At 45.0% G+C, this 15,014-nt stretch overlaps 1 protein-coding gene across 1 annotated transcript in view; it reads right to left on the bottom strand.

Moving 5' to 3' along the window:
- The window catches only part of LOC142880891 (partitioning defective 3 homolog), a 230,543-nt gene that overhangs the window by 64,462 nt on the left and 151,067 nt on the right, over positions 1-15,014 (bottom strand). The window contains exons 9-12 of the mRNA XM_076014870.1: positions 13,913-14,161; positions 12,327-12,514; positions 5,882-6,021; positions 5,317-5,445 (exon numbers count right to left, since the gene is read on the bottom strand). Of these exons, the coding sequence (XP_075870985.1) occupies positions 5,317-5,445; positions 5,882-6,021; positions 12,327-12,514; positions 13,913-14,161 (706 nt within the window). The remainder of the gene's footprint in view (positions 1-5,316; positions 5,446-5,881; positions 6,022-12,326; positions 12,515-13,912; positions 14,162-15,014) is intronic.

Genomic DNA, 15,014 nt, shown 5'->3' on the forward strand with positions numbered 1-15,014 from the left:
GTAGCGGAAGCACCGCGGAACTTGCTAAGTCTTCAAAATAAAAGCAACTTTCAAAATAAAATACCACGATGGAGAGATGCGATCATGTTTGCGTACGTTGAGAGATTGCGAGAGAGATGAAAACAAGCAAACAAACACGAGCATGCACGCACACACACACGAGAGAGAGCAACAGAGTGGGCTGGCTACGGGGTGGGGGGTCGGGGTTTTGGGTGTCTAAACACACAAACAAACAGGGAAAGAGCGAGAGAGAGGCAGAGAGGAGTTGCTGTCAAGTCAAGATAGACGATGTGAAATTGATCATGATGAAAAAAAAAAAAAAAGCTCTGAATGGGAGTAAAACAAAGGCTGAGCAGAAGCAATGTGCATCTGGTGTGAACATGAGAGCTGCGGCTTGAGCGCAATTTTCGTGGGTGCTTCCGCACCCAGGGTAACCATGTTTGTCCCTTTCAGTAACCTGTAGTCGACCCCTCTGGCCGATTTCTTGCAAGAAATACTTTCCATTATGGGGTTAAAACCGCCTTGAAATGCAAAATAACAGAATATTACACATGCAATTCAAACCGTGATTAATCGCAGTTAACTATGAAGATTCTGCGATTAATCGCGATTAACAAAATTAATCATTTGACAGCCCTAATTATATATTATATATATATATATATATATATATATATATATATATATATATTATGTACACGAGTTTGACTGGATTTGGATGTGATCAGTGGTGCCGGACGGGTCACAACGGATGCATCGGAGGCCGTGAATACCAGGAAATGAGAGAGAAGGAGTGCACGCAGGGGGACGGGGAAGGTTGGTATCAGTGAATAAAGGGAGGCAACAGAAGACATCTGCTGGGTTTGCTGTTTGTTGAGTAACTTGGGAAAATGTACCAGTGCACTTTGTGACATCAAAAGGCTCTACACTCAATACTTTGGCACACACTTTCGCGAAAGTGGAGCAAGCCGAGAAAATAAAGGATCGACTTTCCTCTTTCTTAAGGGGGTTCGCTGACAGGCTGAAGAAACTGGTTATTGTTGGGAAGCTTGGGTAAAAAGGGAATTGAGAATAACACGAGTCCTTGGAATGATTTCCACAGAAACACAGAATCAACTATTTCAAGCATCACAGCCCTGGTAAAGTAGGCCGTGGTTGACACTAGTTAACCGCAGTAAGTTTTACACACACCAGTATTATGCGCTGTTCTTGTTTTCATGGAGTTCATTCGAAGGAGACAATGTTGTTACAGAACGCTAGAGGTGACTTTTACATCACATGGAACCCTAAATGTCTTGTCTGCCTTTTATCTCCTTTTACTTTGAAATTGAAAAGGTGCAACTTTTACAAAATATAACACTGAATGAAAATTTTATTTCAAAGCCGTCTTGCATGAAGTTCTCTACCTCCTTCAAACATCCTCCAAACACGAAGAGGGCACCGATAAATACTAAATACCTCCCTTTCTTGCTGCTCGAAACGAGTCTTTCGGAATCAAAGTCTTTTTTTTTGCACCTCACCGCCGATGAGGGAGATAAAAACACTCAAACAAGAACAAGAAGGTCGCGAGGTTCAACTCTCGGAACCAAACATTTCACCCAACGCCAAACGGAAGTGAGGAGGTCAAAGTCCCCGGACGAGGCGTACTGTAAAACACTTTTCGTTACGGAGGTTAAGAGTTTGAAGAGCAGAAACAGACAAGAGAGGCACTAAAGGGCAGGCTTATTAGCCGCGAGTCCAGTCTTTGCTAAAGGTTAAAGCTGTTCTCTGATACAGCATAATGTATCTGTCGGAAAATGTGCGCTGACATCGCGGAGCGGAGAGAGACGGAAAGTGAGCGGGCGGGGAAGTGGCGGCAACGCCCCTCTCGTTTTTTTTTTGTTTTGTTTTGTTTTGTCATTTAACCTTTTCTTTTCCCGTCGAGGAAGCACGGATTTATTGAGAGCTGCACGGTGCCGGTTATCGCCGCTGAAAGACTGTCAAAACGCAGTCTGGCCGCGCTAATTAGAGACGCCACACAAACACGCCGGGAGGTTAAATGAGTACCTCGGGAGGGTGTGTGCGTGTGTGTGTATGTGTATGTGTGTGATGTTTAGTTGTCAAACAACTAAACATCCATGCAAATAATGTTCTTTTGGTTGCTTTTTTTTTTTTTTTAATGAAACATCAGTTGGCAAATGTCAACCTGTGTCCATAGATTCTCGCCGATACCGGTTGTACACGTATGTTTATGACAATTTGGTGAAATTTTTGTCTGTAATGCAGTGAAACTTGCGACTGTCACCCCATGTTCTCGGGAAAAACCATGCTGAGGAATGTTGTTCTGTTGAACAAAAAAAAAAATCGAAGAAATTCAAAAATGAGTAATAGCCTTATTACGTACTCGGTATCGGAAGTACTTGTACTCTACTTGTTTCCGTAATAAAGTGCCATTGGTGCATCCCTAATTATATTACATTATATCATATTATAGTATATAGTTGTAAGTATATTTATATAACTTGAATCTTCTATCGGACTTTTACAAATGTACTTTTGGGGCCTTTTCACTCTTTATTTTATAGGACTGTTTTTGCAACAGCACCGCGGAGAAACGTGACAGCGAATCAGAGAGGAGGAAAGAGCCAAAACACCACGGAGCGAGTGGTGACACGTTAACTATCTGTGTGATGATGAGACAGTGTCTCGCTGATGGACTGTTTCTCATGGTGTCACGCCTGAGGAGCGGCACCATCAGTCCTCGCTGGCTGCACACGGTGCTGTGCCTGACAGCTCGGGCATGTCCACGCCTAAATCACCCCCAAGCCCAGCCAGGGCCCTTGGCTCAGTCTTTGCAGCAGACTAGATAAAATGTTCTCATTCAAGAGCCATAGCTGCACTAAACTGCTGGGAATACTTGAGATGGTGCAGTAAATGTGTGTAGCGTGACGGTGGCGGACGGGTTGGTCTGTTTGTCTTGGGTTTGAATTCATTGTGTTTCCTTTATGTGATGATCGTCCTGCTGTGTCTGACGCTACAAGAGCGGAACAGTCAGATTTGTTGTGCTTGCACAGTGGTATAAAAAAAAAAAAAGATCATTGTCCTCCGTTTTATTGTAAACGTTCAGGACTGGGGATGTTGACACTTAATCGATTATGGATTAATTGTTAAGAATTTAACTGATTGAATCAAATGAGTCGCAATTAATTGAACGTTTTTACACGGGCAGTTAACAGCATTATAACAGTGTCGGGCCAGGAAAGAGAAATTCCCCTGAAGATACTGTGATGGTCATAATGTACCGAGAACAAGTTACTTTTAAACAACTTTAATAAAAAAATTTAAATTTGACCCGTCAACTTAAAGTCCGAGGACTTTCTCTAATGTAAAAATGAGTCACATTGGACCCTCAACATTATTTTAAGGGTTACATAATGTGTTCCTTACATATTTTTCGTTGTAAAATTTAGGTCCTCAGGCAAAATCGCCGCTTATCAATTAATGGTTAATCGATCGATCGATAAGGTCAATCAGCTAACGATTAATGAATTAATTGTTAATCGATCATTGAGGTCAAATGATCGATTAATGAATTAATCGATCATTTGCATCTCTATTCGGGACGATCTTTAGAACGACATATGACAGGGCGTCAGCGGCTTCATCTTTTCCGGTGTGTCTCACCTCCCTCTGTCCCGAAAACCTTTGGAACGACCCGTCGACACTGTTTTCTTCAACTTGTTTTGCCGCCGTCTCAAGTTTTTCGTCACGGCCCCGTTTCGGCGTCCTGCCTTGCTGCTTATTTGTGACGCACGGGCTGTTTGAAAGGACTACAAAGCGTCGGCGGTTGCACGTATCAGGTTCTGATTTAACCGACCTTGAAGCAAGATGCCAACAACCTGTTTTGATTTTTTGTTTGGGGGTCGGGGGGTTGGGGGGGTATGGAAATGTCTGAAAAGGGGCCTTTCCAGTCCACGTGTGGAGCAGGTCCTCACGGGTTCGCCGTGGCTGCCAGGCAGAGACAGAGTCAGAGTCGCACCGCAGATCGTGGTCGGGACCCCCTTCCCCCCCCAGGCCCCCTCCTCACGCTGCCAAGCTGCTGTGACACGCAACTCACGCTGTCAGAGCGAAGTGAGCGCGGGGCCGGACGAGGGCGAGAGCCTCGCCATCTGTTGCGCGACAACCCAAAGTCACCCCGTCTTTGTGCCGGGAGTCTGAGCGCGCGCGCTCGAATCTGTGCGCTGCTGCTCGGCTGCGCGTGCACTTTGTTACGCTCGGATGTTGTGTCGGGGGGGGGGGACCAGCCAGTGTTGCTGTCAGCTCTGATTCTGTTGAAACTATGGGCCAGATCCCTTTCTGGGGCGCAGCTTTTTACGACTCTCCCCGCCACCTCTGCGTCGTGTCCTCAAAGGTTTTAGCGCTAATTGCTCATTTTTAGTGCTAATGTAGAACGCCCAGAAATACGACATCTGAGAAAATTCCACTCTAGTAACCTTACCGATAGGTCGTCAGATATTATAACGTGCGCACCTCAATTACCAGAAGTTGAATTACTGACTTACCTCTTAAAGGGGAAGTATAGCATGTTCACCCCATACTGACGCTAACGCGAACTTTAATACAACAGAGGAACACGTACGAAACTGAACACACGTCAGAAACGCGCACTACTTTCGGCGCTATTTGCACGAAATTTCTGCCGCAAAAGCCGGGCAATCGCTTTGTGGATCTGATCCCCACGTACTGAAAAAAACCTCATGGGGAGTCATGTAAGTGCTTCTTCATTGGGCGAAAACAACCGGTGAGCAGTCGCCGATGAGTCGAAAGAGCATTTCAAGGTGGATTCTTTTTTTTTTTTTTTTTTTTTGCACTCTCTGAGGTTGAATATTAATCTGAGCCCACCTGAACAGCACACGGCAACAAACCTTGACCTGAGCGCGTTGAAAAAAAAATAAATAAAAAAAATAAACACGTCTGAATGTCTGAATTTCAACGAGGAGAGCAATTCCCATAAACACCAAAAAACCTCTTTGGATGCGAGTCGGCCACGGCGCTGCTATGTATCCAATTCAAACACAATAAGTCATGAAATTGCCACAGAGATGAAAGAGAGAGGGGGGCAAGAAAATCACCATTTCACGCATTTTAGCGCTTGTTTTTCAGGACGCGAGAGGTGAGATCAATAAATTGCAACCCCCCCCGCCCATCCCCGTCCCTTTCCTATATGTCACTTGTTAAAAAGCCTGGTAATTGCGAGACGCCGCAATCAATGGTGGCTCTGATTCCTCTCAGGAGGGTGAGGCGGCGGGGGAAAATAGGTCCGGGGCGAGCACTGACCACTTCTCTGGGTAGCAGGGAGTCGTCCTGGCGAGTCACCAGCAGGTTCACAATCCCGCCCATGGGGGTCGCTCGGAGCAGGGCCACCACTTCCTCTTGGCTCTTCCCATTCAGGTCCACCCCGCTGACCTGCAGGCAAGCAAAGCAAACGGCGTTCCCTGAACACAACCATTTTGGAACCTTTGCAACCCCCCCCCCCCCCGTCCCCCAAGCAAGTAAAGAATCACACAAAGGTTATTTTCCCCCCACCAAATCGCAATTGTACATTGTCGAAATGTTTTAGAAATGTCGCTTTTATTTTGCGAAAAATTGTAACGGAAACGTAGCTGTGGAGACAAACGACCATTTGCACTCAGATACACACCGACGGACAATTTAGGGCTTCCAATTCACCTCACGTGCATGTTTCTGGACTGTGGGACTGTGGACTCCGGAGAAAACCGCAGAGAACCCGCGCAGACACAGGGAGAAACATGCAAACTCCGCAGCGTATAAAATAAGTTCGGGGACGTAAAGAAAGTCGGGAATTTGTTTCCAATATGCCCCGAGAGTTGAGGGAAAATACCTCCAGCAGCCGGTCGCCGGCCTTCAGTTGACCGTCGTGGATGGCGGCTCCTCGGGGAAGGATGTTTTTGACATAAATGGGAGCGCTTCCGCCGATGGGGATGTCTCGAGATGTGATGCTGAAGCCGAGACCCTCCGGACCTGGGAGACATTAAAAGCACGTGCGTCGTTAAAAAAAAAAAAAAGTAAAGTTATTTTCGGTTTGATGGCTCATTATAATTTACGTCCTTAAACGGTGGGCAAACAAGAGGTCTCAACACTCGTCTTACGAAATCCCCTTGTTATGTTTGTAATTACAATGAATCAATCAGCGGAAAAGATTTGCAGCCTGCGTGGTCTTGGGCTACACTGCAGGAAAAAATGGAAGTGCATTATTACTGATTTACAGCCCTGATTGGAAAAAGAAATAAATAACAAATGTTTTTTTTCTTTTTTTTTCCATTCGCCAAAGTGGTCCAGCACGTCAATACAAGTTCATAAATGTCAACACTTGTTTGTTTTTTTTTTTTGCCTGGCTCATATCTCTTTCATTCAGACAAATACATCACTGCCTATTAAAGCGCGTTTTCAAATCGTAATTACATATTTTGCCGCCGGGTTTGTTTTAGAGGGATTGGATTTGCAGTTATTTATAGTGGGAAAATATCCTGCGAGGCTCAGCTTGCTTTTTCGACTGCGGCACTTTGCGTCGCAGTCCGTCCAGGCTCTTTCCGACAAATCCGTTCCGTTCCAGCGTGCTGTGACAAGTGAAACCGCGAAAGCATGGATCAAATTATGGGCCTGGCCCAGGTTCGGGAACCTCCGAAAAAGTTAGTACAGACACGCGTCCCTTTCATCCCCGCAGTTTTTTTTTTTTTTTTTTCAAAGGTTTGCCATCAGGGTGTGTCTTATTTTTTAGGAAGCGTATGAAATATGTGGCCAACTTCTATTTAAAGCGTCGACGCTGCAAAACCCGAAATGGGGGTGTTTACGACGAGCGCACGTGGACTGCGAAGCCACACTTGCGCGTTCCGCTCGGATTAAAGACTCGGCGGAGGACGGAGGACGGCGTGAGTGATTGTGGGCCAACGGGGTTTGGCGGGCACCGAAAACTGGAACGGGCTGAACCTGCACAGCAATATTGGCCGTGTTGCGCGTGCCAAATGTTGCCGCGCAAAATCACACTTCTGGAACTCTGAGGGGACATAAAAGTGGACGCGCGCGCACGACTGAATCTACTGTCACGCAATCTGCACGCCGTGGCTTTGCAGATTACGAGATATAATCACAAACTGAAATATGAAAATTTGATATATATATATATATATATATATATTAGGCCTGGGCGATAAATCGATTACGATAATAATCGCGATTAAAAACTCCACGATTACGATGATAAATGCATGCGCTGTTATTTCGATAACCCAACCAATCCCACAGGAGAGAAACAAGCGCGTGCTAAATGAACAGCCAATCCCAGCAGAGAAACAACGGCGTGCTTCCTTCGCTCCACCCGCCTCCTCTCGCTCACAACAACTCAGATGGGAGACACACGCAGCCGTCCGCTAAATCTAGTTATAGGAACATGTAGAAATGAGTAGCGACTAGCAATCAGAAGTCGAGGGAAGTGAAGAAACTGTCGGCTGCCTCAGGTCCGACAAAGTACAGGCTAACGCTAAGTGCAAATTATGTCGGAGAACAGTCCCAAGCAAAACGGGAAACACCACGAACCTCTGTCAACATCTCAAGAAGTACCACGATAAAGAATGGCATGAAAGCCAGAGTTTACGTTTTCATGCTAGCCTCCCCGCGGGTAATGCTAAAAACAACGCACTGCTGCGTCCAGGGGGAGTATGCTGCGTAATACTCGCGCTAGCAGTAGCAGTAGCCTAGCTAGCGACAGTGCTAAGCAAACAGTTGCTCGTCAAACAACAATACAGTCAGCCTTTAACGCAGCTACCCCGTACAAGAAAAGAATCGACGCAGTACAGAAACATAACCAGAGCAGCGACGTGCAATATTGTACTGTCTGTCTGTACCTCTTTTTCTTTTTCTTTTTCTTTTATTTAATCAGTTTAGTACACTACCTCTAAAATGTTTGACAGATGTTAAAAACAAGACACATAATCCTCAACATTTAAGTTATTTTATTTCAGTACATCTAAGATGTAAAAAATAATACAAACGTCTTGGTTCTGTCGGTTTATTGTTGAATGTTTTGTATTGTCATACATTCTAACAATAAATATATAAAAATAATCCTTCCGGTTTCTTTGCGGTCCAAGGAGAATACTAATATTAAAACTATTATTAATAAAAAAAAAAAAAAAAAAAATCATATCGTGATAATTATCGACATCGAGCAATATAAGAAAACATATTGTGATAAAAAAAATTGCCATATCGCCCAGGCCTAATATATATACATGTGTACATATTCATATAACACATATATATTGTTATGTGTATATATATACACATATAAATTTTTTTTTAGTATTTTTTTGGGGGGCGCAAATTTGACAAGGCTTCAAAATACCTATATACACATATAAATATATATATATACACATATACATATATATACACATATTTATATGTGTATATATACATATACATATATATATATATATATATATGTATATATATACATATATATATATATATATAATACACACATATATATACACATACATACACACATATGTATATATATATATATATATATATATATATATATACATTTTTATTTTTGTTTATTTATTTTTTTTTTTTGGGGGGGGGGGGCAAAATTGACAAGGCTTCAAAACTGCCATTAAATGATTCCTTAATATAACATAATATAGAATCAACGTCTTTAGGGGGTCATCAAGGTTCAGTTGGGAGTTGCTGTTTCTTGCAGCAGACGTCACACCATGCAAGGTTTTAGCAAAATTTTGATAGCATTTTGTAAGAAAATTCTTCGCAGGTTTTTGCGCGCGTGCTCGCGACTTTGGAAATAAGACAAAAAAAAACGTTTTAATTCCTCACCCAATGGCTGAAATTCACTTGGTCTGTCGCTGTCTTCGCGAGAGACGGGTGAGTCAGACAGAAGGGAAAGAAAAAAAAAAAGTGCCAAAACAAAACATTTATTTTAGGTTTTAAGGCTGACCTTTACGGCTCATCAAATGAATATGAATTGCAAGTGTGGAGGAAGGCTGCAAACGCAATAAGGGATAAATAAGAGGATCTCCGGGATGACCTTTTCCACCGTGCCGGGCCCCGCATTCCTCGAACGAGAGCAAGAAACGTCTCCAAATGTCAGCCGGAGAATGATGTTAAACTGAGTAAATTGCGTTTGCGCCGTTATTCTTTGACAGAATATTTAAAAATGACACAGCCCTGAGATGCGTTGCTGTTTAAAAAAATAATAATAATAATAATAATAATAAAAAAAAAGAAAAATCGAGTCGCTACGAACAACGGCGCCCCCGAAGCGCTTTCACCTTGCTGCCGGTGGAGGAGAAGTCGCCTCGCGCGCTCTTCTCTGAAGGCTTCTCTCAGACGCGGTGATTAGTATTCGGGTCTGCTCATTTCACACAGCTGTCAGCACCTCCGATACCTCATCACGACCTACTTTCTCGGCAGCGCGTCTGTCACCGCGCTGACAGTGACGGCTGCGCTGCAGAACGGGAGGGCGGACGCGCGACGGGCGGCGGCGGCGGGGAAAGGGAAGAGACAAGAGAGCGAGACGCCCCGATTGAAGCGCGCGCTTTTATTTATTTATTTTTTTTCCTTCCTTGCGCACGCAAAAAGAAACAAAACTTGCGTAGAGGTGGCGGAGAGAGTTTCCCCCGGCAAAGTCGAAAAGTCGAGCGGACGAGGACGGCCGGGCGCTGACGAGACGCGGTTAGCGTCGAGAGTTTATTCTCGGGAGCGGCGAAACTTTCTGAACCGATGGGGGAGAAGAGCAGCCGGGCTGACAGTCTGCATACAATCAAAGAGAATTTGGAATGAAAAAGAAAAAGAAAAGAAAAGAAAAAAAAAAAAAAAACCCAGACCGTGCCTTATTAGTCCAATCTGGTGCACTGCACCTGTCTGTAGTTAGAAGTCAGGACAATGTGAAGTTACGTATTTCTGCCCTGGGATTGTTTTCGAGCAGGCATGGGCAAACTACGGCCCGTTGAGATTTTTAACTTGAAGAAATTATACGAATAGCATGTAAGCAATAACATAGTCCAGCCGCAATTCCCGGGTCACAGACGACTCTTCCGGGTTTTGCGCCGGCCAGGTGCGAGGCGGTCAAACGCGTGTTAGCAATTAGCTAACGCCGCCCTCAACGTTGAAAGAGGGCGCAAAAATGACTTAATGGCGGTGTTGACGGGGGTTGCGGTCGGCGGCGAGCGGTTCTTCTTTTCTGCCAGCGGACATAATTACAGGAGCGCCTTCACCAAAAAGCCTGCAGTTGAAGACACATGTCCACCGGATAGTTCAGCGCATTGACGGGAGCTGAAACTGCCAAAAGCAACTCAGCGAGTTACGAGTTGCTGTTTTGCCCTTTTTTTTTTTTTTTTTTCCTAGCGTCGATTTTATATTTATTTTTCCCCCTTCCAGGTAGTCTTGCCTAAAAGTTTCTGCTGTTGTGTCACAAGACCAAAGGAATGTTACTGAAGAGGTAGCTCCTGAAACCACCCACGTGGCTCACACTCTCAAGATCTACCTCTGAGAATAAAATCTGTCAGCCATCATAGACATTCAGAGACACTTCTGCTTGTCATTATGGCCGGACCGGACAAGGAAAAAAAAAAAAAAAAAAAAAAAAAAAAAAAAAAAAAAAAAAAGGAATGTTACTGATTGGTCGGATGATTTGAGACAAGAAATGATCTGCAAGTATGAATGTCAACGTCAACTTTTTCTTTTCTTTTTTTTTTTTTACATGTTTAATTTAGAGATAAAACGTTGTGTTTGGTGCAAAGACAATCTAATTCAAAGCCAAATGGCACAGTTCGACTACCACATGGACCGGAGCTTGCTTGTTTGCTCCACGGTGATGACGATGGTGAATCCCTTTTTAAGATGCCCAAAAGGTGCACCTTAAACGACGCAAAAAAATTCTGATTCATTGCTTTTGGCCAAGCGATAGGAAATGTGAAAGCACCCTTAAAGTTTGAAGTCTTACACGGAGGGCTAAATGAGTTGCTTGCCGGAAAACTACGGAGGTTTTCATGATGGGAGCGAGGCCGCTTCACTGGGGCCTTTGGAAAAGGAGGAATCTAAAAATTGCTCTCATACGGGACCTACTGTTTGACCCCCTCCTCCCGGGCGGGACCCTCCCCCTTCCTCCGCCCCTGGCCAGCACCCCGCCTAATGAGCGGAATCGGAACTTTGGCCCATTTTAAGACCCCAGTCGTTAATGGGAGCCAATCTGGCAATTAGGGAAATGCCTCCCTAACGGGTTGGCGGTAATTAAGCGCTGACACCTTTATTTTAGGTAATGGTAGAGCCGGGATAAAAGTAATTATATTCCCTTTCTGGATTCGTTGGAGTCCAGGCGGCGACAGCATTTGCTGGCTGTGGGCCGGTGTGCAATAGAAGAACTCAGTGGCTTCCGCGCGTTCTTGTTCCACTGCAGTAATTGATTAGGGCTGCCTTGGTCATTTGCCTGACCTCCCGGAAGATATCTGGAATAACTTCAGCAGAGTTTTTTTTGGGAAACAAATCGTCCAAGTGTGCCAGGTTGAGGAATATTTTCACACAAACAAACTACAGCAAAGCCACTACAGCTGTTAATGAAAGGACACAGGCACTCGGGTAACAGAGGACAGGCCCGACTCGCAAGCAAACCGACGCCGAGCCGGAGAGACTCGGATCGCTGGGATGTGATATTCCAACACGGCAGCAAACCTCCAAACGGCCCCCGAGAAAACGAGGAAAACGAACCCCAAGCTGTTTGCTTTGTGTCGCTCCGTTGCTTCGGAGAATAAAGACGGCAGGGACGACGGAGGACCGGCGTGGAAGCGTCTTCCCGCACGCCTGCTTATTAAGCCACCTTTATTTTTGTAAAGGAGTGTGTGCAACATTTCTGGCATTTTTTTCCCCATGTAAGGGAAAACGCCCGCTACTGTGTAATGGGGCTATACCAGGGGGTGGGCAAACTTTTTGACTGGTGGGGCAATAATGGGTTCTAAAGGGAGCAGATGGACGGAGGGTTTTGATGTCCATTGAAAATGAACTAAAGCAAAGTCCCAACAAAAGATGTGTCTTTTTGAAGCCCCAGCTCTTTATTGAAATGACTGAAAAAAAAAATGGCTGAAATACAGCTATCATATGACTTACTGACTATTAATATCATTTCTTCAAGTATCGGCGGGCCAGGTAAAAAAGCTTCTGTTGACGTCGTAACCGTTGCTGACTTTCCCAGTTTCAATGACACTTATGAGAGTGTCGTAATGTACAGTACGCGGATGTATATTTTTTCCACCCACCTTTCTTCAGCTGCACGTTGAATCTGCGCCCATTGCTCTTCTGGTAGGAGCTGTTGGGCGTGTTGGTGCTGATCCTGCGCTGCAGGTTGGGGGAGGCGGCCGACGAGGTCCTGGACACCAGGTTGTGGGGCAAGGTGGCGTAGTGCCGGCTGGGCTCCGGCGTGCTCCCCGCGATGGGCGCGTGGCGTCTGCGGAGCCGAGGAGAGACGTTTTCATTTGTATTTATCTCCGCGCGAGAAAAAAAAAACCTGACTAAAAAAAAAAAAAAAAAAAACGGAACTTCCTGTGGCCTGCTGTCCCACGTCTGTGCGTTACGGAATAATTACTTTCCCCCAAATAAATACCCAACGGAAAACAACTCGTCGGCAGCTGTTTGATAAAAATAAAATAAGCCCAAACCTCGCCTGGTCCATATTGACTGCTTGGTGAAATCCACGTCCGTCCAGACAATAATTTAATTTGACAAATTGCTTGAGTGCTTCTGATTATTTTGTGAAAGTTTTATTAACGTGAGCTCATAATTGGATTCTTTCATTCCGTGTCAGGCTCTTTTTTTTTTTTTTTTTTGATCGCCCCCAACCCCCCGCCACCCGCTCTCCCCTTTGGCTTTCAGCTTAAATTGGAAATATTCTTTTTGTCTCGCTTTTGATTTCGTTTTTGTCAGACAAGCCAAATGTGAAGTTCGCGATTGTGTGATCGTCTCCACGGCATGGCGGGATGTTTCGACCCTGAATGCAATGCACACCTATTATACTGACGGATGTTTATCTGTGATAAGCATCAGTGTCTCTCTGGTAGCTCATCAGCAGCCTGATACATGTGATGTGTAGGGATGCACAGCTTCCTGAATGAGGTGTCTACCACTCTATTACAGAACGAGTACAAGAACTCGCATTTCAGTACTCACCGATACCGATACCGAATACTAAATAGGGCCGTTAGACATTATAGAATAAAATTGTCATATGCAAACAGATACAATTGGCATCGTTGTCGTGGTATCGGTGAGTTTATTACGAGTAAGAGTACAGTACTCAACCCCGGGTATCGGTACCGATACCCGATACTAGTATCGGTATTGGTTCATCCCTCGAGATATCACATTTTTACTACAAGCAGACAGAACCAAGTCTTTCTCAACATTAAAATCATTTTTACTATTGCCACTGACACAACACTCTGCTCAGCAGATACTGGACTTTTTGGACCTGTACCCGCTTGACAAACCTCACAGCACTGGGGGAATACAAATTTAACCAAATAGTCAAATACAAACAGATACAACTGGCATCTGCGAGTATTTTACGAGTACGAGGAGAGTACTCAACCCCAGGTATCAGTAAAGATACCAGATATGGTATCTGGTATCGGTACCGATACCAGATATGGTACCAGATATGGTATCGGTATTGGTGCGTCCCTGGAGGTATCACATTTTTACGACAAGTGGACAGAACCAAGTCTTTTTATTAACATTGCAATTAATTTACTATTCCCACTGGCACGACACTCTGCTCAGCAGGTACCGGACTTTTCGGACCTCTACCCGCCTGACAAACCTCGCAGGAAAAAAAGGCAACACCTACGTGTGGTTCAGGCCTGCTTGCGCTCCGGCTCTGGATCCATGGCCCCCCGCTAAACTGGAGCGGTCCCGCGGCTGCTGGGGGTCCTCGCTGAAGTGGACTCTGCTGGGCGGCGGCGGCAGCGGCAGCAGCGGCGGCGGGCTGAGCTCGCTCGGGCCCGCGAGCAGCTCGTACTGCCGCTTCAGAGACGCCGGGACGATGTGGAAGAGGATGTGCGGTCGCCGCATGGCCTGCATGAAGATGTTCTGGGCCCTGGAGGCGACGCAACGCAAGGAGGGGGAGGGGGGGAGGGGGGTCACGCCGGCGGGTGTGCAGTCGACAGAAATGAATTACGTTTACATGATAAGAGGTGGAACTACTATTACGTGCTATCATAGCCGGTGGAAGATAGAGAAAGATAAAGTGGGCTGTGTTGTACTGTACGTTCAAAAGGAGAGAGATACCCAGAGCAGCGCATGAGACAGAAATTACACTCTATCTATAATTAGCAACATCAAGGTCAGCTGGAGATAAGTGATTGAACAGCAAACACACTGAGAGAAACATCCTGTGTGAGAAGCATATGAGGATGTATCCACGTTTTAATGGATATTTAAAAAAAAAAATAATAAAATACAAAAATAAAAAAGCTAGGACATCTTTTTGAGTCTCTTTCTGGTTCTGATTTAGTTAGTTATTAAAAAAGTGCCGCCATATTTATCTCAATGGGAACCAAATTTCAAAATATCTGTTCAGGTATCCACTCTGAAGAGGACAGAAATTTATGAAGAATAAAAAAATAAAAAATGAAAAAGTTCAGTCAGAGGGGGAAACGGATTTCAGAAATACCCACGTGCACGTGGACAAGAGGCCCCACACACGGCAGAATGCGTTTTATTCTGAAGGCATCTCGGAAAAAAAAAAACGCGCGGACACAAGTCGACTCCACAATCAGAGGCGGCACGATGAATCATGCATCGAGGAGGCTTTGCAGACAATGAGCTTCCAAAGTAAGTGCACGACGCATACATATACTTCATTCCTTCCACAAACCCACACGCGAACGCAGGGGGGGAAAAAAAAACAAACACACAGCGACTTTGGCAGCCAAACAAGGCGGGACAAG

This window comes from Nelusetta ayraudi, unplaced genomic scaffold, assembly GCF_046127955.1.
Source record: "Nelusetta ayraudi isolate G7.1 ecotype Tasmania unplaced genomic scaffold, CSIRO-AGI_Nayr_v1 ptg000174l, whole genome shotgun sequence".
NCBI lineage: Eukaryota > Metazoa > Chordata > Actinopteri > Tetraodontiformes > Monacanthidae > Nelusetta > Nelusetta ayraudi.